This window comes from Taudactylus pleione, unplaced genomic scaffold (genome assembly GCF_031769625.1).
Source record: "Taudactylus pleione unplaced genomic scaffold, aTauple2 ptg001408l, whole genome shotgun sequence".
NCBI lineage: Eukaryota > Metazoa > Chordata > Amphibia > Anura > Myobatrachidae > Taudactylus > Taudactylus pleione.
Window position 1 is genome coordinate 2192076 of NW_028285808.1, and position 22614 is coordinate 2214689.

At 44.0% G+C, this 22614-nt stretch overlaps 1 protein-coding gene across 1 annotated transcript; it reads left to right on the plus strand.

Moving 5' to 3' along the window:
• The first annotated feature begins 2547 nt into the window (after positions 1-2547).
• On the plus strand, positions 2548-22328 carry CYTL1 (cytokine like 1). The gene is made up of 4 exons (XM_088463572.1): positions 2548-2778; positions 2860-2904; positions 16375-16503; positions 21601-22328. Exons 1-4 carry the CDS (start codon positions 2635-2637, stop codon positions 21679-21681), a joined length of 399 nt encoding a protein of 132 aa, XP_088319698.1. The 5' UTR covers positions 2548-2634; the 3' UTR covers positions 21682-22328.
• Positions 22329-22614: the final 286 nt, after the last annotated feature.

A 22614-nucleotide genomic window follows, 5' to 3' on the forward strand; every position in this document is an offset into this window, starting at 1 on the left:
GCTTGGCGCTGCTCCTTTGTTGATGCTACTGCGCACGCAATTCACAAACACAGAAAATATATATTTTTTTGGTTTGGAGTGTACTTTGGGGATTACAGCACCCTTTAACGGTCAAGCCAGCCGGCCCTTTACTTATGACACAGGTGCACGCTTGGCACTACTTTGTTGATGCACGTGCGGCTACTGCGCACACAATTCACAAACACAGAAAATTATTTTTTTTTTGGTTTGGACTGGAGTGTACTTTGGGAGTTACAGCACCCTTTAACGGTCAAGCCAGCCGGCCCTTTACTTATGACACAGGCACACGCTTGGCACTACTTTGTTGATGCACGTGCGGCTACTGCGCACACAATTCACAAACACAGAAAATAATTTTTTTTTGGTTTGGACTGGAGTGTACTTTGGGGGTTACAGCACCCTTTAACGGTCAAGCCAGCCGGCCCTTTACTTATGACACAGGCGCACGCTTGGCACTACTTTGTTGATGTACGTGCGGCTATTGCGCACACAATTCACAAACACAGAAAATTTTTTTTTTTTTGGTTTGGACTGGAGTGTACTTTGGGGGTTACAGCACCCTTTAACGGTCAAGCCAGCCGGCCATTTACTTATGACACAGGCGCACGCTTGGCACTACTTTGTTGATGCACGTGCGGCTACTGCGCACACAATTCACAAACACAGAAAATATTTTTTTTTTTGGTTTGGTCTGGAGTGTACTTTGGGGGTTACAGCACCCTTTAATAGTCAAGCCAGCCGGCCCTTTACTTATGACACAGGCGCACGCTTGGCACTACTTTGTTGATGCACGTGCGGCTACTGCGCACACAATTCACAAACACAGAAAATAATTTGTTTTTTGGTTTGGACTGGAGTGTACTTTGGGGGTTACAGCACCCTTAACGGTCAAGCCAGCCGGCCCTTTACTTATGACACAGGCGCACGCTTGGCACTACTTTGTTGATGCACGTGCGGCTACTGCGCACACAATTCACTAACACAGAAAATATATTATTTTTTTAGCACTTGGGGGGAGCACCCCTGATGGACAGAGCACCCCCTGGACAACACTACACCACCCCTTTAGGACTGGGACACTGCACAGGACTTTGGAGTGGACACAGCCCCCATGGAGAACTGACTGCACAACACAGTCCAGCCAGCCTCTATGGACTTTGAAGTAGTGGACACAGCCCCTATTAACAACAGCAGCACAGCACAACACAGCCAGCCCCTATGGACTTTGAAGTAGTGGACAACAGCAGCACAGCGCAGCACAGCACAGCACAACACTACTCTGCACTACACTACACTACACTACACAGCCCAGCCAGCCCTAACTCCCACCCTCCCTCTTCACTGTCCACAGCCGAGTGAGAAAATGGCGCCGACGCGGGTACCTTATATAGGATCCAAAACCCGCGAGACTCGGAAGGCGGGATGATGACGTTTTGCCTCGATTTCAGATACGAGTCATAAGGGGAAAGTCGAGCCTGACTCGGATCTGCCTCGGATCGGGGGGGCTTGGGGGGGTTCGGATTTCAGAAATCCGAACCCGCTCACCCCTAATAATTACCAAATCCAGTGTCCAGTTTAATTGAGAGGTCCTAATTAGCAGTGCTTGTAGGCTTCCGCAAGAGTTTGGTCCCCTGGGCAGAGGTTCGGCAGTCCATTGGTGTGGCTGAGTAAGCACGCTGGTATAGCGTAAATTGGCACTCCTTTGGTGGATGGGTAGTAGAAGAAAGCAACCAATTTCCTGATGCATTTCGCTGTGTTGTACCCACAGCTTTATCAAAATGTCAATATAATGACTACATACCACCTATTGTGACCCAAATGTAGTGGCTTCAGTGGCGTCACAAGGTGGGTGCGGGCCAAACCTGGGTGTCACCCTCCGAGGGGTGACACCAAAGTGCAGACTCTCCCTCGTAGAATTACTCAGCTCCTGTCACAGGGATGGAGCCGGCACTACAAGTACACTGGTCCCAGGGGGCAGCCCGCACCTCCGGGACCCTCCGAAGAGACTAAAACAGGGGTTCTGGTGTGTGGCCCCAGCCATGAGACCACGCCCCTTGACAGGAGGCCATGCCCCTTTTCCCGGCACGCGCACTACTAAAAACATCACACTCCTACCTACACCGGGTGCATCAAAAGCTAGAGACGCAACTGAGTGGTTTAATGATACAATATGGAAATGAACATGGGGAAGTTCCTATTTGGATATTATAAACTCACAAACAATATTTTTCATATGAAATATTTTTTTTTACTGAATTTGAAAACACTTCATGCAATTGACAAGCTCAATAAAGCACAGGAACTACAATTTTAAATAAATGGTTTGTTTCTTTTCTCTCAGCAGAAATAATTTTCCCATCTGTGTTTTTGTTATTCATCCTCTCTCTACCTTTTTATTTTATGCTTTTTTTTTTAAAGGCTGTGAAACTCTTGTTTCTGACGTTGCTGGAAATATAAACATTCGTCAACCCTTGGCTTAGAGCCTAGAGCTTTTCCCCCCCTCGTTTCAGTCGTTTGTATAAATTGGTGTTGACTGCCCGGTTATGTGACCATTGATTTACAAACCACAGAAAGAACCATTAGCAGCTCTTTGCTGACAAACTGCAAGCAGTAATGAAGCTGTTGCTGGCTTTCTTGGCACTTAATATTTTCTTCCTTCTCACATGCTCTGCTCCCCTGACGTGCTATTCAAGAGTGGTATCTTTGAGCAAGGAAATCACAGAGTCTTTTCATGCATTGCAGAGGATTGTGCCAGCTGTAAGTAACTAGAAGATATGAGGCAGATAGGAACATCGCAACCACCTTATAACATCTTAAATATTTTGATTTTTAAAACAGGGACCGTGCATGGACTCCCTTCCCACGCTTTACCTGGACGTACATGTAAGTATTGTGATTTTATGTGAATTGGGCACTCCTTACTAGGTTTTCTGCGGCTGGTTCAGAGTTAGAAGCAAAGCAATAAAGAGTCTAAATTTGCACCTGGAACAAGGTGAGCAAAATGTATATAATGTGTCAGTATTAGGGATGTTAGGGACCCACCTGATGAGGTTTACCGTGACCTGGTAGGTGTGCAGGTATTTTTAGAAAAACATGACCCTGATTTATACTCCATGTTAATTGTAGAGATTATTATAATTGCTTTGAATATCAGGGTTCTTAGTGCTTAGACTTAGAGTGTGCACCTGCATTCTGTTTTCTTCTGCATGTTTTCTAATATGCGTAATAAAAAAATTACAATAGGTTACTCATTATTCTTTAAAATACACAGGTCTCCCCAATGAGCACTGAAGTGTTGACATAAAAAAAAATATGCAATTAAAAGTAATGATATCAGATGTTACAGTTTTAATAGATATTATTTAGTGGAGTTTATACATATTATATCCTTATTGGGATCATATATAATTGACATATTTTGTAACTTGACCAATTTTGCAGTATAGGCTGCTATATTTATTTCTACTTTTTCTTGAAGCAACCTGTGTGACTTTGATTTAATGTTAAGGAGATTTAATTACTATGGGGAGATGTATCAAATCTTGGTGAGTACACCCCAATATGCTCCTGTCATTTTTCAAGCACAGTCTGATTGATTGGTACATAGGGGGACATGTACTAAGCCTTGGGGAGAGATAAAGTGGAGAGAGATAAAGTACCAACCAATCAGTTCCTAACTGTCACTTACAGGCTGTTTTTAAAACGGCTGTTAGGAGCTGATTGGTTGGTACTGTCTCTCTCCAAGGCTTATTACATCTACCCTGTAATTTCTCTCTCCAAGGTCTGATACATCTCCCCTCGATGAATGAAAACAGAGCATTGCAAACATGTTGAGTAATGATGGAAAATATGAAATACAGTACTACATGCAATACATTATTTATTACCAGTCATTGTTAGCAATGTTGATTAAAAAATATCCAAATATTATTTTCATGGCTGTAGACAAATGCAGTATTTATTTAACAGCTGATGTTTGGGTTGTGTTGGACTCAAAGTTTGTTAAAATTAATTTGCATAATGTTTAAAAACTTGTTTTTAATAAATTAAAACTTTTACAAAGTTTTTTTTTTAAGCATATAGTTCACTTAGTGCATAACAGCAGAAGGACCCTTTAACACTTTAAATGTAGTGAAAATGCGGTATTTGTGTACTTAACAGACTCATTGCATAGAGAACCCAATGAATGTTTTAAATGGTACTTGTGTACTTAACATACACAAGTACCAAAAGTTGTCCCCACCTAAAGAAGAAAGTTGTCCCCTTGCGGGCTCGCTGCGCTCGCCATGCTTGTGGCTCTCTACGCTCATCACAAGGTGATATTCCCCCTCTATACCCACTTGGATCGTAAGGAATGACTCTGGACACTGGGAATGATGCTGGACACTGGCTGATGACGTCAGGGTGCTCTCCATGAAGGGGATTTAGACATTGCCATGATTGATAATAATAATGAGTGTAGGACACTTGGGTTATCAGTGCAAGAAGTCCGTAAAGTACACAAGTACCGAAAATGTATTAAAAATGGCTGCAGACTGTAGCCTGGTATATGTCAGCTCTATACCGAGGAAAGACACAAATTACCTTTTCTCCCCTGACGTATCCACCTCCTCCCTATTTAATGTGGCCAATTGTGTCCCCATTATCTCTACGGTGATGTGCCTTCTACCTAATGCTGATCATGTCCAAAACTCAACTCTTTCCCTTTTTGCGCTCAGTCACCCCCTAATTCTCCCTCACTGTCCATGACTTCACACTTTCTTTAATCTTCAAAGCCCACTGTCTAGGTGGCATCACTGAAAATGCCACCTCACCCTTAACATTTATCTCCAAATACTCCTGCAACAAGCTTCAAAACATCAGAATGTGCATCTTATTCAAAAAACTATAAATATCCCTAATTGTATTGATTAACCTCACCCATCTCTCCTCCATCTTAACTGCTGCTGTAACAGTGATCTTCCTCTGTCATCCCCACACCTCTGCTTCTTCACTTTGTAAATCCCTACATTGGCTCCTCATATAATTCATATCCAACTGAAAATCATTACCTTCACCTTCCCCTTATTAACACCAGTCTTTCTTACATATCAGCCCTCAGGCCAGATGTACTAAGGAAGGAAGTGATCTACAAATACCTCCTTTTTTACCCTCTCAGAACATACACCTGTCTATGGGAATAAATCATCTGTTGTTTCTAACTCCAACTTTTCTTTCCAACACTTGTTCTTCCTTCTCATCATCATTATCACTTATCTGTAAAGCACCCTGAAACTCATCAGCGCTGTACAGTCAGGATAACAAATTATATAAAATACCAAGTATACATAAGCAGATGTGAGAGAGTTGCTAAAGAGGGATTATGAAATATTATAATCTAATAGAAGAGGCAATTGGTGGTAGTGGTACTCCTATAGAGAATAGACACCAGTAGTCATCAGGTGTGGCAGAATTGGGTATAGTAAGACTTCAGTTTTGAGATATAACTAAAATGATTGAAGGCAGTGAAAGTATCTGGCCAGGAGGAGAAGGGGGTTCTATAAGTAGGGAGAAGCACAGGAGTAGTCTTGGGACACGAGCGATATTTGCTACCCAAAAAGGAGGCGAGGTATGAGTCAGACCAAGACCTAACAGGACATGAGAGAGAGCATTTCATTACCAAGTCAGAGATTTTTGAGGACGAGGACTTGTTTAATGCTTTGAAGTTGAGGATGAGTAACTTGAATAAAATTCTGAAAGTAATAGGAGCCAGTATAGGGATTTGCAGAGTGGTGCAGCAAATGTAGAATATAGAAAGAGGAAGATCATTTTCACTGTAGCATGCGTAATGGAATATAATAGGGAAAGAAGTGTAAAGGGAAGGTCAGGAGGTTTTTACTAGTTAAGGTGGGAGATAATAAGAAAATAGTTTTGGTAACATCCTGAGTGAAACAGTTTCTTACAATGAGGCAACATAAAAGCCATATGGACCGTATGGGTGGAGACAAACTATGGGCAGTGTTGAGGATACAACCAAGGCAGCAGGTATGTTGAGCTTTAGTTATTATTTTGACATTGAAGTTAAGATGAAGGAAGATCAGTTGGACACATTGAACAAAAGAGAAGGAGCGAGGTCAGTGGCGGAGACTTAGATATAGTTTCCATATGTAGAGAGATGGTAGTGGAGGCCACAGCAGTATTTTCATTTATCAAGTGAAGAAGTATAAAGAGAGAAAAGGAGAGGGCCAACAAAAGAGTATTGAGAGATCCTAACCATACACTGTAGAGTTGTTTTGAAAGATGGGATATGACTAAGGAAATAACAGTGCTGTGTAGTGTAGGGCAGTAAGGGGTGTCCCGTAGAAGAGGGTGGTATTTGTCAAAAGTGTCAGAGAGGGCAGGGAAAATGACTAGTGAGAAGTAGAACTGACTCGTCAACTTAGCCTTGCGTAGATCATTGGCCACTTCACTAAGTGCAGTCTTGGTGGAGTGTAGAGGTTAGAAGATTAATTTTAGAGATTTAAGGAGGGAGTGAGTGGATAGTAAGTGGGATAGATTGTTGTACACAAACCAATTTAGAAGTTTGGGAACAAGGGAAGGAGAGGAATGAGACAGCAGATGGAGGGACTTTGGTCTAGAGGTACAGTAGTTTCTTGAAGATAGAAGAGCTGAGTGCAGAAGGAAAAGCACTACGGAAGTGAGACAAGTTAGAGAGGTGAGCTTGGTGTAGACAAAAGTAGGGTAAGGAAGCCAAGAAATTCTGAGGAGAAGATGGGGTGGGTGCTGAATCGTGCAAGAGGAGATTTCTTGTTGTATGTTGTCAGTTTTTTTTCTTTGAAGTATGTGGCAAAACACGAGCAGTTAGGAAAGAAAGGGAGAGGAAAAGAAGTGAGCTAAGATGGGTAAGAGGTGATGGTCGTTGGCTGACTGAGCAAATATTCGGGATATAAAGTAAGTTTGCTTGGTAAGAAAGAAAAAAAATTGTAGTGCAGGAACATTGATTGAGAGTTTCTTTGTTGCCCCACAATTGTACCCCAACTCCCACTAGATTGTTAGATCTGTTGCATAAAGTTGGCCCTCTTGAACCTTAATTCATGTCCACACCCATCTGGTTGCTACATTGCACATCAATACTTGGTTTTAATTAGGGGTGAGCGGGTTCGGATTTCTGAAATCCGAACCCCCCCGAGCCCCCCCGATCCGAGTCCGATCCGAGTCAGGCTCGACTTTTCCCGCCTGACTCGGATCTGAAATCGAGGCAAAACGTCATCATCCCGCCTTCCGAGTCTCGCGGGTTTTGGATCCTATATAAGGTACCCGCGTCGGCGCCATTTTCTCACTCGGCTGTGGACAGTGAAGAGGGAGGGTGGGAGTTAGGGCTGTGTAGTGTAGTGTAGTGTAGTGCTGCTGTTGTCCACTACTTCAAAGTCCATAGGGGCTGGCTGTGTTGTGCTGTGCTGCTGTTGTTAATAGGGGCTGTGTCCACTACTTCAAAGTCCATAGGGGCTGGCTGGACTGTGTTGTGCAGTCAGTTCTCCATAGGGGCTGTGTCCACTCCAAAGTCCTGTGCAGTGTCCCAGTCCTAAAGGAGTGCTGTAGTGTTGTCCAGGGGGTGCTCTGTCCATCAGGGGTGCTCCCCCCAAGTGCTAAAAAAATAATATATTTTCTGTGTTTGTGAATTGTGTGCGCAGTAGCCGCACGTGCATCAACAAAGTAGTGCCAAGCGTGCGCCTGTGTCATAAGTAAAGGGCCGGCTGGCTTGACCGTTAAGGGTGCTGTAACCCCCAAAGTACACTCCAGTCCAAACCAAAAAAAAATTATTTTCTGTGTTTGTGAATTGTGTGCGCAGTAGCCGCACGTGCATCAACAAAGTAGTGCCAAGCGTGCACCTGTGTCATAAGTAAAGGGCCGGCTGGCTTGACCGTTAAGGGTGCTGTAACCCCCGAAAGTACACTCCAGTCCAAACCAAAAAAAAAATTATTTTCTGTGTTTGTGAATTGTGTGCGCAGTAGCCGCACGTGCATCAACAAAGTAGTGCCAAGCGTGCGCCTGTGTCATAAGTAAAGGGCCGGCTGGCTTGACCATTAAAGGGTGCTGTAACCCCCGAAAGTACACTCCAGTCCAAACCAAAAAAAAATTATTTTCTGTGTTTGTGAATTGTGTGCGCAGTAGCCGCACGTGCATCAACAAAGTAGTGCCAAGCGTGCGCCTGTGTCATAAGTAAAGGGCCGGCTGGCTTGACCGTTAAAGGGTGCTGTAACCCCCGAAAGTACACTCCAGTCCAAACCAAAAAAAAATTATTTTCTGTGTTTGTGAATTGTGTGCGCAGTAGCCGCACGTGCATCAACAAAGTAGTGCCAAGCGTGCGCCTGTGTCATAAGTAAAGGGCCGGCTGGCTTGACCGTTAAAGGGTTCTGTAACCCCCAAAGTACACTCCAAAACAAAAAAATATATATTTTCTGTGTTTGTGACTTGTGTGCACTGTGGCTGCACGTGCATCAACAAAGGAGCAGCGCCAAGCGTGCGCCTGTGTCCCATAAGTAAAGAGACGGCTGGCTCATTTCTTAAAGGGTGGTGTAACCCACAAAGTGCACTACTCTCCAGCAAAAATAAAAAAATATTTTCTGTGTTTGTGTGCGCTTTAGCCGCACGTATATATCAATATAACATAAATGGAGGACCAAACTTTCTCCGATAAAAATAAAATAGGGAAAGATCAAGAACCACTTCCTCCTAGTGCTGTTGCTGCTGCTGGGAGTTGTTCATCATCCCAGAGAGGAAGTAGGAACATCACTACTTTTACTAAACAATTGACCCTCCAACAGTCCCTAGTGATGAGGATGAAGTACGACAGCAGTCATCCTGAAGCAAAACGTATAACTGAGGCCTTGACTGCTATGTTGGTGTTAGACGTGCGTCCGGTATCCGCCATTAGTGCAGTGGGATTTAGACAATTGATGGAGGTAGTGTGTCCTCGGTTCCAAATCCCGTCTAGATTCCACCTGCATCCTCAAAGCAGCAGCGACAAGCGTGCGTCTGTCTGTTAAAGGGTGGTGACACCCTCAAAGTGTGCTACACAAACAATTAAAATATTGTTCTTTTTTTTTCTGTCTTTGTGAATTGTGTGGGCTGTAGCCGCACTTGCATCCTCAAAGCAGCAGCGACAAGCGTGCGTCTGTCTGTTAAAGGGTGGTGTAACCCTCAAAGTGCTCCAAAAAATAAAAAACTATTTTTTTAATGTGTTTGTGACTTGTGTGCGATGTAGCCGCACTTGCATCCTCAAAGCAGCAGCGACAAGCGTGCGTCTGTCTGTTAAAGGATTACATCGGTGACAGCATCCAAGTAGGCATGTCAGACAGTCCGTACCTGTACTGGCAGGAAAAAGAAGCAATTTGGAGGTCCCTGTACAAACTGGCTCTATTTTACCTGAGTTGCCCCCCCTCCAGTGTGTACTCCGAAAGAGTGTTTAGTGCAGCCGGGAACCTTGTCAGCGAAAGGCGTAGGAGGTTGCTTCCACAAAATGTGGAGAAGATGATGTTCATAAAATGAATTATCAACTCTTCCAGGGAGACCAGCCTCCTGAACATACAGAGGGACCTGTGGTTCCAGCAGGGACGAATTAATACTCTGTGAGGATGAGGATGTACACACTGAAGAGGGTGAGGAATCGGTGGATGAGGAGGATGAGGATGACATCTTGCCTCCGTAGAGCCAGTTTGTGCAGGGACAGATTAATTGCCAGCTTGTTTTGTGGGGGCCCAAACGAACCAATCATTTCAGCCACAGTTGTGTGGCAGACCCTGGCGCTGAAATGATTGGTTTGTTAAAGTGTGCATGTCCTGTTTATACAACATAAGGGTGGGTGGGAGGGCCCAAGGACAATTCCATCTTGCACCTCTTTTTTTTCTTTGCATTATGTACAGTTTGGGGCCTAGTTTTTCAAACTGCCATCCTGTCTGCCACTGCAGTTTCACGCCTAGATGGGTCACGTGTTTGTGCCACCCACTCGTGTCGCTTAGCATAGTCATCCAGCTACCTCGGTGCAACCTTTTGGACATAAAAACACTATTGTGAGGTGTGAGGTGTTCAGAATAGACTGGAAATGAGTGGAAATTAAGGTTATTGAGGTTAATAATAGCATAGGAGCAGAAAAACCTACAAATTCTGTGATTTTAGCTGTTTTTATGCTTTTTTTCAAAAAAATACAGATCCAAAACACAAAACCCAGAACCCAAAACACGGAAGGGTGGTTTTGGCAAAACCAATCCAGATCCAAAACACGAAGAAAGATCCAGATCCAAAACCAAAACACAAAACACGAAAAGTGGCCGGTGCACACCCCTAGTTTTAATGCATGTTGTTCCCTCACAATCCAGCACTGTGCATCAATTGGCTCTTTACAATTAAGAGACAATATCCCCCTCCCTATTAGACTCTCCACCTCTCTACAAATCTTCAAACAGGCTCTCAAGACCCACTACTTCATCAAGGCCTATCAGCTCTCATCCTAACCCATTACTACATGCTCTTTTATTAATGATGATAATAATAATAATAATAATAGAGAGGTGAATGCTGTGGTGAGGGGAGGTGTGAGAAGTGAGTGCTGTGGGGAGGGGAGGTGTGAGGAGAGGTGAGTGCTGTGGTGAGGGGAGAGGTGAGTGCTGTGGGGAGGGGAGAGGTGAGTGCTGTGGGGAGGGGAGGGGAGGTGTGAGGAGAGGTGAGTGCTGTGGTGAGGGGAGGTGTGAGGAGAGGTGAGTGCTGTGGGGAGGGGAGAGGTGAGCACAAGGAGAGGTGTGGGCTGCAGTGAGGAAAGGTGTGCTGTTGCAAAGGGAGAGGAGCAGAAAGGGAGGAAAGAAGACTTCCAGAAGAAAAGAAGAAGAAGGAAGAGCTGGCCAAGAATAGGAGGCACTGCTGGCCAGGATGGACCTACAGCAAGAAGCTGAGGATCAAGAAGCTGAGGACCGGAGAGTGCTGCAGTGGTGGAAAGGAAAAGACCTAAACGAATCTCCCCACTGCAGCCTCTCCCAGCGCCATGGTAGGCAGCTTCGCCCACTTTCACTTATTTAATCCTCCCTAGACCACCGGGGTTGTTGGACACTAGGCCCGTGGTGGGCATATCCTGAATGCATATAATAAGATCTAAGCATAGCTCAGTCTCATACAATCAGATACAGGCAGCGCTCTCCTCGGGTACTCAGTAATCCAAGTTTATTAATCCATTTCTGTGCCACGTTTCAGATGCATTTATTACATATTTTGTCAAGGCATCTGAAAGGTTGCACAGTAATGGATTAACAAGCTTGGATTATTGAGGAGGAGGAGGAGGAGGAGGAGGAGGAGTGCTGCCTGTATGTGGTTAGATTTTTTGCCATTGGTTTTGTAACCAAGTATTGGAAACCCCCCTTTCAAAATCCTGCGCTTGCCACTGAGTGACTTACAGTACAATACAAGATAAGGATAATATACATTGCTACATTAGCAACAATAGCACCCAGATAAGCAACAGAGCAAAGCAACCAAGTGTTAGGTGCCCTAGTAGGGAGTAAGAAGTAGATTAAAGTAAAGTAAGGAGAAGCACAAGAGGGTAGAGAGCCCTGCTCGTACATTCTAAAGTAGAGGGGCAGATGAACAGGTGTGACACGGATGGGGTAGACGGGAAGGAAGGAACATGTGGCAGCAAGTTAAGATGGGAGCTTGAAGGCTTTGATGAAGTAGTGGGTCTTAAAAGTCCGTTTGAAGGATTGTAGAGAGGTGGTATTTAAATTGAGTCACCCAACGCAAGGGATGTGAAACTCTAGGATCACACACATACATCCATTTTTGACAATAGCCGCATAAGTTACCAGAATGATTTTACAGTGTGGGAGGAAACTCATGCAAATACAGGTTGAACATAATAAATCCATATACAGTGGGCCCTTGTTGGAATCAATCCCGTAACCCAGTGCTGTGCCACCATGATTCCATCAATGGAAGGGTTTGTAGCGCCCACCTCCCTGCAATTTATCACGACCAGCAGCCGTCCCAAGGGTCCTCCAGTTCCCTATTCCAAGGAATAAACAGTAGAAAAAATAGAAACGGCGCATGTAGGTCTAACCGGACCCAGAAGACACACTGATAATAAAAGATAAATTGTTTATTATAACATACAAGTGTAGATAATAAATGGTAGATATTGGAGATAGATTGAAAGGTCAATGACCACAATAAATTACTGCAGAAATTTGTACATAATAAAAAGGAAAAAACCTCACATGTATTATTGAAGATTAGAGCACCAGCTGTGTACTCCAATCACATGTATTGTACTAAAGTGCTGTTAATAAATACACCTCTATAATATAGAATAAAATCCTCTTCAGGAATAGATGAATAAATGGCCTATTACTGGCATAAAATGATAGTTCCGTTATTGGAAATCCATATTGACACAAATTTTGTATCCAATCATTGGCTGTGAATGCGAAAATGTAACAGATAATAGAGCCAATGTTACCAAAAATGTGTTCCTCGCTGAGGTAAAAAGAAGGGTGAGTATTAATGCATATAAATCCTCCTCTAGCCCACCTAGGATTAAGGCTGGGGGATATGATGTGGATATGTCTCTCACCTAGTGTTCTTAGACACTTGCTGCTGTGCACTGGATCTGTGCCATGGAAAGTAAAGCAGTGATGCCGTCAATGTACGGTGTGGAGGTAATATGTCCCGTGTCAGCGCTGGTTCAATAGGCGCTAGCTGATATGTAGCTGCGACTGTTCACCGGAGGATCCTAGGCCATGATGGAAAGGCTAAGGCTCTACGGAGGCACTCACAGGAGTATATCAACTCCGGAGCATAGCGTTGTCTGCGACTCCAGCAGAAGGGATGGAGCTCTAACGGCTGGATCGGAAAGACGGCTCTGCTAGAATTACACAGGTGCTTCAGCAAGGCAGGAATGCAGGTTAGTAGCAGGGACACCCTTAACGCGTTTCTTTCTCTATTGAGAATTTCTTCAGAAGGAAGGATGTACAAATTTCTGCAGTAATTTATTGTGGTCATTGACCTTTCAATCTATCTCCAATATCTACCATTTATTATCTACACTTGTATGTTATAATAAACAATTTATCTTTTATTATCAGTGTGTCTTCTGGGTCCGGTTAGACCTACATGAGCCGTTTCTATTTTTTTAAATGATTCCATCAATACTACCTTCATGAGCTCTTTTAATATTTTGGATATATTTGAGTGTTTCCACACACCATCTGTCCCTTCTTTTTGCTAAGTCGCACATGTTCAGCTTCAGAGGTCTTTTTTGATAAGTTTTGTTATGCAGCCTGTGCACAGTTTTAGTAGCTCTTCTCTGAATTGTAAAGATGTATTTTTGGCGATCGGACCTCCAAAGCTGTACACAAGGCTTCGGGTGAGGCCTACCACTGACCCATAAGTGACAATGGGGTTGCCCATAGCAACCAATCAGCTTCTACCAATCAATTTATAGAATGAACTTGAGAAATGCTATCTCAAAGCTGATTGGTTGCTATGGGAAACTTCTCCACTGGTCCACTACTCCACTCTTTTCACTGCTTGACACATCAACCCCTGTGTATCCAACAGTGGCGTCACTCATCCTGGTGACACTCGGTGCAGGCCCCGGAGAGTACAGTAGTGCTGGTAAAAAGGGGGAGTGGCATTGTATGTAGGGGGTGTGGTCTCACTGCCCGAGCCCCTGTTTTAGTCACTCCCGGGGGTCCGGAGATGTGGACTGCCCCTGTGGACCAGCCTGTGTGCAGTGCTGTGCAGTGCTGGCTCCCTCACTGATTCGGCACTTTGGTGTCACCCCTCGGTGGGTGACACCCGGCTGCGGTCTGCACCCCCCTTGTGACGCCACTGGTATCCAACCTTTTCCTACCACTACTCACAGTGCCTGGATACACTGCTTGCTGACCTTCACCTTCTCTGAAAATTTCCTTCGTGCATTCTGTAGTCTGCTTATGGATTATTGCGTCTCACATATTCTATTTCACATTTTGATCACTTAAATTTAAGATTTCTCACTTTTCTCCATTCCTCTGTTTTCTCAAAATAAAATGCAATATCACCAATGAATGCATTAAACAAAACTTCCATTCCACAATTAAGTCAAATCCAGGGATTTGCAGCTTAAGAATTCATTGTTGGATATTTAAGGCCTGGTATTGAGCTGCACACAAACTGCGCATAGTGCCGATATTCACATAGTTCAGCGATTATTTGCTACTGCACATGCGCAATATATTTTGAAAACCCACAATCCATTGTGTGGGCAAGTTATGGAAGCTTTGTGGGAGAGGCACTGAAAGTGGGCATTTTAGTGATAGTACTTTCAGATGCATGCTGGTATACAAGGGGAAGGCTGAAACTAGCATTTGCAGATTATCGTTGCAAACATAGGCACCAGCCAGGGCTGCCATAAGAAATGATGGGGCCCGGTACTGACAAAATAGGCAGGCCCCCCCCCCCCCCACAGAGCTGGGAAGGCTGGCTGGACTAGGCGGGGGGGGGCACAGGGCTGGGAAGGCTGGCTGGACTAGGGGGGGGGCAGGGCTGGAAAGATTGGCTGGACTAGGGGGGGTACAGGGCTGGGTAGGCTGGTTGGACTAGGGGGGGTACAGGGCTGGGTAGGCTGACTGGACTAGGGAAGGCACAGGGCTGGGAAGGCCGGCTGGAAAAGGGGGGGCACATGGCAGGGAAGGGTGGCTGGACTAGGGGGGACACAGGGCTGGAAAGGCTGGCTGGTCTATAAAACGAGTGCAGGGAAGGGTCAGTATGCTTACCTGTCACTGGCAGCCAGTCAGGCATGCAGGAAACCGGGCCTGGATGTCAACGTTGTGGATTGCATCGGCAGGCAGGGTGAAGAAACTGCGCCGGCATCATTTTAAATACGACGTTGGCCGCGACATCCGGGCCCCCTCTCTCTCCGGGCCCGGGACTACTGGCCCGACAGTCCCCCCTGATGGCGGCCCTGGACCAGCAGCTACAACTGCATTCAATCAGGCCCTTAATGCCTTGTTATAATCTAAATAAGCTGTGTCCTGATCTATCACGTTACCAAGCTGCTTTGCACCAGTGGTTGTGCTCCTAGTCGGGGGACCCTTTCCCCCACGGATTATTTGGTGTATATACAAAACTGGCACTGTTACTGAGGCAGCAAGACCGATATGAAAATCACTGCTACATAGGGAAATATTATTTACTACTTTATTATAGTTTCCTATTATAGTTTCCAGGGAAGCGGCCAGCGTGGGAAAACCGCGCTGTTCGCATATTGACCTCTCTCTAGCTTGTATGAATCCATTCATTGCAGTCAGAGCTCCATCAGGAGTCAGTTGTGTCTATTATTAGGGCAACTTACTTGAACTTTCCATTGGACTACTCCAGGAAAGAAGATTCCCATTGCATCTAGCAGTATAATGAGGAGTGTAGGTGTGTTTTTAAAAAAATATATATATATATTTTGAATATGTGCATGGCTTGACTGCCTGTGCTTGCTGGGACTTTTAGTTCCACAATGGTACTTCATTAGTTTTATCAATTTAACCCCTTACCCTAGCACCCACTTCCCATGGTACCGGAAGAAGCCCCAGTGATGTTTGGTACTGTCTGGCTTGCCCGGGAGAGAGAGGGTGGGGAGGGGGGTTGGGGTTTGTTGATGCTGTTACACTGAGTGTCCTCTGCCCTGTATAACTTTGCACTAGTGGCAGTCTGCCCAGATTATAGCACTAGTGTTGACTACTGATGTAAGTGTGTGTGGGAAAACAGTAGTCGGTTCTGTTCAAGTTGGAGATGATGGACGTGTCTATTCTCCGGCCAAATCGGGATCCTCTTTGAGGCGTAATTTTACTTCTTTCCATTCATACCGCTTTGCTGTCTATTCTAAATGAGCCCATAATTGGTATCTCTATAGTCATTACAAGATGCAGAATAATGTCATGAATATATTACGTGGGTTGAACTAATTGTATAAATATTACATATAGGGCAGTTTTATCCCCCTACATAATGTCTATAAATGCAAAAAATATTGACTTAATTATGGTTCCGAAAGAAAGTACAATATATCCCATAAGAAAACTCAATATAACATTAAAAAGTTATTCCTGGTGAAACCAGCGCAGCGCTAAATGGTGGCGATCGGCCTAATCTCAGCGCTGAATGGATAAAATGTTTGCAATCTTTTTTTTTCCAGTTAAGTTTAAGAATCTTGCTCCTTTATTTGGCCGGTGTACTTAGTATGATTTTTCATTTTGACAATGTTATTTATATTCTAATAAAAAAAAAAAATACTAAATACTTATGAATAGATGAAAGTGACAACATTGCTCCGGTTAGTCATGGATTGCTCTCTTTCAGAATTCCTGCGTCATGAACCGGTTACGCGCGTTTGTCTCAGCCCCACATTGTGGAAGACTGCCAAGAGTGACGGCATTAAAGAAGAAAGTGCGAAGTTTATATAACATCATGAATTCAGTCTGCAAGAGAGTACGTTATTCTAATTTATTTGGAAAGATAGACTTGAAGTTAGTAAAGTTTTTTCAGGCTGTTTGGTAAAGCGACTTTGACAGGCTGGAATATTAAGGCTACTGTGGAAGTGGGGCAGGTTGTAAATGTTCCGGAGCTCAGAGCGAAATTTTCCCCGGCCGCCCTGAGCTGAGGGGGTGTGGCCTGTTTAGGGGGTGTGGCTATGGGCGGGCAAAAAAATAAATACTATGATCAAAATAAAAATACGAATTGCAGGGACACACTCGGCCCGCGCACTGCACGGGGGGGGTGCCGTTTGCCTTAAACTTACCTTGGGAAGGCAGATGGGTCCCCTCCTCCTTCTGCTGCTCCGACTCCATCCTCTTCTTACTACAACCGCTCCCAGAATGCCATGTGTGATGACGTCATGCGGTCACGCCCTGCATTCTGGGAGACAGTAGGGGGTAACAAATGTACATCATGGCGCCGTAGCAGTTTATTACTGTCTTAGGGGTCTAGTTACTAAGCAGTGTTATGAGACAGAGTGAAAAGTGATAAGTCTGTGATAAGGTGCCAGCCAATCAGCTCCCAACTGTCATCTCACAGGCTGTGTTTGAAAAATGACAGTTGGGAGCTGATTGGCTGCCACCTTATCACTTTTCACTCTGTCTCATAACACTGCTTAGTAACTAGACCCCTTAGTAATAAACTGTGGTGGCACCGTGATGTGCAGTTGTTTCCTGCACATCATACAGCAGTGGACAAGAGCGGGCAAGCGCTGGCAGGGTGACTGCGACCACATCCTAAGGCCGCAGCGCCCCAGGCAATAGCCCTGCTTGCCCGCCCCTAGAACCGCCAGTGTGTGGAAGTATTTTTACAGACCATGGCCCGTATTCAATTAGAGGCTAAAAGTCATGATTGGCGACCGATGTTTTCGCCACTTTACAAAGTATCGCCCTACCCAATTCCAGGACGTTTTCGCATGTGCAAAAACTTCATAGGCAAAAACAGGCGAAAAAGTTTCTCCACCCAAAGACAGGAGAGAAGAGGTGCAAAATCCCTATTTTTGGGCACAAATGTGGGGACTTGGTTCAGAACCCTTTGGGGATATCCCCCCAATGACTAATTAGGGGAAAAAAATGAAAAATTATCTTAATACCCCTTAGAAAAGGCGTGTCATTTTTGGGGTGAAAATTTAAAAAGTCTTCGAAAATGGGTTTGGTGGAACAAGATAAGATTCTTGGATACAAAGACGTTAATCAAGCCACACAAACAAATATCAGTTAAAGACACATTTATTACAAAGTAAAAGACAAGAAGATTATAAACACTTAACCTGCTCATCAGCTCATCTACTTAGGACATAAATGGTTCATTTCCAGGAGCCAACACCTTGGAGCTGGAATCTCGCGTATCGAGAGAAAGGCAAAGTCTACTAAGGAATCTCCTTTGTCCTGAACTTTTATACCAGCTGACATCAGGCTGCAGACACCACTAGCAAATTTGGGTATAAATCTGTTTCCAACTACACTATTTGTTAAATACTGATAAGAAAGCTATGCATGCCTATATACCTAAAGACAACACCTTGAGGATTTATGGTGTGTCTAATTCCCACATTCCTGTACCATCTAATGCAATGCCCGACCACCACCTAATGTCTGACCGTTATCTAATGCCTGACACATTCATAAAAGCACTGCACACAACATGGCTTACAGAAGCCATTTTCTCGTGTTACAGGGTTGTGAGTATTGGGTCGGGTATTTTGGGGTGCTGTATGGATGGGTCAGGTGTTTTTAGGGTTGCAACAGGTGTATTTTTAAAAGATTTTTCTAATACGTTTTAGAGACACATAAATATACTAGCACCCATTTACATGTACCCCCAATTTAACTACAGCAATTGTTTTTCACAAAAGACATTGATTTATATAATTTTTCCACACTTATGCACATATACATATAACAGCCCTTTGACTTAATATAAGATCCCTAATTACTTTTATTAGGGCTTTTAATGCACTTCCATATTGATTCCCCAGGTAAGTTAGGCTTTTTAGGGGGTACAGACTGATTTCCCCAAAAGAACCTGTCCTGTTCGCTATTCACTGCATTCGCACATATGCGTTTTCACCAGTTTTTTACAATTGAATTGGGTGAAAGCGGGAGCGCACATTGTGTAAGTAGGCGAAAACCTCAAAACAGGCGAATGAGGCAAAAACATTGCGCTTATAGCCGATCTCGCCGCTAATCATACTTGCCTACTTTTGAAAAAGCATTTCAGGGAGATTGTGAAAGCAGCACCTATGGGCGCGTGTTACAGCGTGTACTGATACATCTGAGAGGCGTGTCCTAAACCTGACTTACATCCACATGTAAATAAGCCCAAAAGCAGTTAGTAAGATCTGTTTGTTGATGAAAACACACTAACACTTTTCAGAAATTCATAGGGATCATTGTGCCTTATAATAACCGATGCAAGGAAATGACACTAATGATCCCATTTGAATGTATATATCTCTGTTTTTTAATATAACAGCTTCATAATGGGGGTAAGGATGAAATGAGGGAGATTGCTACTATTTCAGGGAGTCTCCCTGACAATGAGGGAGAGTTGGCAAGTATGCCGCTAATTGAATCTGGCCCCATGTGGTATGGATTAGAGCATGCAGTGTAAAGACACCCAGCAGGAAACAGAATTGTTCATGTCACTATAACCTTGGACACTTGGCTATAAGCCTCAATGCTACTCAGACATAGATGTAGGTAGTGTAAAGGCTGCATTTAACTTTTGTGTAGGATAAATGTATAGTGACCATATAGAACCTAGACTACAGGGGTGTATTAAGAGAAGGAGGGTCTCATGTGCAGTCTCTGTTCAGGCCCCCTCCTCTCTAGACGGTGGCTCAAGTGAGTAGACTCTAGCGTTGTGCCAGATTCTAATGCACATGCACAGCTCTCCGGGAAAACGGCACTGCGGGCATTTACCCAGCAATTTTGCTTCTACTGCATAGTGCAAATCACCGGGAAAATGCCCGTGGCATCATATTTCCAGTGATTTGTCCAGTGATGGTGCTGCCAACATGGGACTCCAGAGTGGTAAGTATTTAAGAATATGGGTGCAGGTAGCACGATGTGGGGCGCACTGCACACCCTGCACCCGTTACAGATGCTAGATAATGTAGTCTTCTCTGCCACTCAGTCTTTGACAGCACGTTTGTTTGTTTTTTACGTTTACTGGGGAATGTAATAGCCTCTGATGTCGCAAAACTACAATAGCACAACTCCAATGATGTTCAAGTTTTCATTTGCCATATGTGATAAATTGCGAATATACCCAGAGACCCCAGAAAGCCACCAAAGTCATTGTCCCAATTCTTTATTTAATGTTAAAGATATGTCGCCAGATGTAATATGCAACAAGTTATAAAGTAGTCAAAGATGCACCTTAAAAGTAATGTAAAAAAATAAAATAAATAGCAAATAACAACATAAGGTCTCCTTTCCAAAATTGCCACCAGCACTAGCGCTTCTGCCTAGGTTGGTAGTTTTTTTTTAAATCTGGGGAGGGAGGGTGCCAGAGAGCAGGAGGGCCCTCTGGATTCTTATTACCAGCACTGGGCATTACCAGCCATTGCTGGCAACACTATAGCCGGGAGGGCATATGGCATAGGGTTACCTGGCACTAGTATTAATCAGCCCTAGACTTGTCAGCACACAGCTGGTAACCATAGGGAATTGGGGTACCCAAAATGTGACACCTCCCCTGTGCTGATATTACTAAAGCAGTAGTCTCCAACCTTAATTGGGGTGGGAGCTACTTGAGAAAAATGAGACATCTTGAAGAGCTACATTTTATTTTTGAAAACTAAAATCTGGCTAATAACCATGTAAAAGCACTTTAAAAGGAGATATAATATAATAATGCCACTCCTTGATCAGAAGATGAACCACAGCCTCAAGTCACTCACCCCCAGCCAGGTGTATCAAGTCCAGTGGAGTGACCCCGATCCAACTGTCAGGGCACTGAGTGGTTAATGCGGTGTCCGGCTGTGGGCTTCATGATGGAGTCTCTGGAGACCAAAGGTCGCAAATTACAGCCCCTGAAGAAGTGGAAGTAGCTTCACAGGGCAATCGCGACCAGAGAGCCATTGCAGGAGACGTCCGTGGTGTCCGGTGGAGAAAGGGACACTTCCGGTCCTGAAATTTAGCCCGTGGCTTTAGCAGTGTGACATGGCCATGGCTATGGAGGGCTCGCAGAGAAATCGCAGAACCGCGCCTGCATACCAGCAGGCAGTATATCGCCAGCAGAGCGGGTTCCTGTCCAGTTGGTAAGTGGAGGGCTTGTATAAAGTGTGCTCAGGAATGCTGCTAAGGGAGAGCTCACAGCGGCATGCCTACAGAGGCTACCAGTCAGGCCATGCCCTCCAGCTAAGGGAGAGCTCACAGCTGCATGTCTGCATGGGCTCCTAGTCAAGCCAAAGTGCTTGCGATGCGGTCAGCCGCCGTAAGGCGAGCTACCAAAATTAAGACCTCGAGCTACCGGTAGCTCACCAGCAATGGGTTGGCGACCACTGTACTAGCGCTATTCCCCACATCCTTGGAGGGAGAGTATGTGTGTATTTTTTTACGGGCTCCATCTTCACCGTAGTAATACAAGCCATGTGCTGGCTGCCTTGGTGCTGGCTGGCACTATGGTGGGGGAACACCACATCACGTATCCCCCCCTGCAGTAGTTCCATAATGCCTAGAAATGGTAATGGACACTCTTTGCCCCCCTGATTTTTTTTTCCCCAATACCAGGCTTGGCATAAGTGTAAGTGAGAGGAGACTGTATACCTTTTTTTTCAATTGTTTATTTTTTAACCAAAAACTTGCTGGAAACATCCCGGAAAACCAGCAATGTGTGGTTTCACAACCAGCTGCTGCAAATCGCCAGTTCTGGGCACATGCAGACACCAAACTATCTGCAATCATGCAGTGATTTTCAGCATCTTGAAAGTCACCGAAAATTCAGAATCTATTATAATCCCCCCGTAACTTTTACTGAACATGCATGATTGCGAAAAATGTAATATATGCTTACTACTTGATTATTTTGTCTCTTATACTGCAGGACTTGGTTTTCTTCATTGATGACTGTGACGCTCTTGATCAGATATCTACTGTGACCCCCATGCCGACTGTTTCCAGATAAAGTGTCCGATGCTCCTCCCGTAGTTTGGTGACAATAACACACCTGCTCTCGTCATGTGGGCTTAATTGTAAACAGCCCTGTCTGATAAATGCACTGTTATTAGTTTATAAGACTGGTATTTAGGGATCACAGAGAACAATATTTGACAGTACATAGTTCACGTATCCTTTTTGTAGATACAGTATATGAAAATTCTTTATAAGATACTTTCTTAGTTGGGTGGATACAAGAGGACCTCTTGCTTTCTGCTCTTTAGGAGAATGTTGTTAGATATATTTCTCAAACTTTTCTGTAATCTTCCAAGAAGAGACAATGAAATATATATCGGAAATCCGCTGACAAGGTAATTGGCTAATACTGTAGACATGCAGGTCTCTTCTTCACATAGGAAGACAGCTTTGTAGCCCATCATTTGAGCCTGCAATTTAACTCATCTCAACCAACAAATTATTTAATCAACGGCTAATATGATAATGGAGTCTTTATTGTAACTGCAAGAATTATATGCACTGTCCATTCAACTATATTTTATTAGAGTGTAGCAGTTTTATACATAGTTTATATGTAAACACATTTGTTCCATTTTTCCCCCTCTTTGTTTTGTACAGAAAAAATAAAGAATTAAACTTGAAATTTGAAAAATATCATTTAAGGGTTTATATATTTTTGTTTATTGCTAAATTATACTATTTTTCTGTTGCAATGCAACCCCAATAATGTTGCAATTAGGGTGCCTTTTCAAACATATTGAAAGGCTTTGGTATAATCTGTTGTGTAGGGAGATCACTGACCTATATTAATAAATAAATCAACAGATCTAACAGTTTTTATATAATGCAGCATATTCCTTTGTGCTTTACAATTGGAAGCAACATTAATATAATAAAACTGGGTAATAAAAGACAGACATAAAGGTAAGAGGGCCGTGCTCAC

What these genes read in the sequence shown, in the direction of transcription:
- CYTL1 (XM_088463572.1), top strand. Translation starts at nt 2,635, where the DNA reads ATGAAGCTGTTGCTGGCTTTCTTGGCACTTAATATTTTCTTCCTTCTC. An exon ending in TGCAGAGGATTGTGCCAGCT is followed by an intron (nt 2,779 to 2,859) that starts GTAAGTAACTAG and finishes TTTTTAAAACAG; the next exon opens with GGACCGTGCATGGACTCCCT. An exon ending in TGAATTCAGTCTGCAAGAGA is followed by an intron (nt 16,504 to 21,600) that starts GTACGTTATTCT and finishes CTTATACTGCAG; the next exon opens with GACTTGGTTTTCTTCATTGA.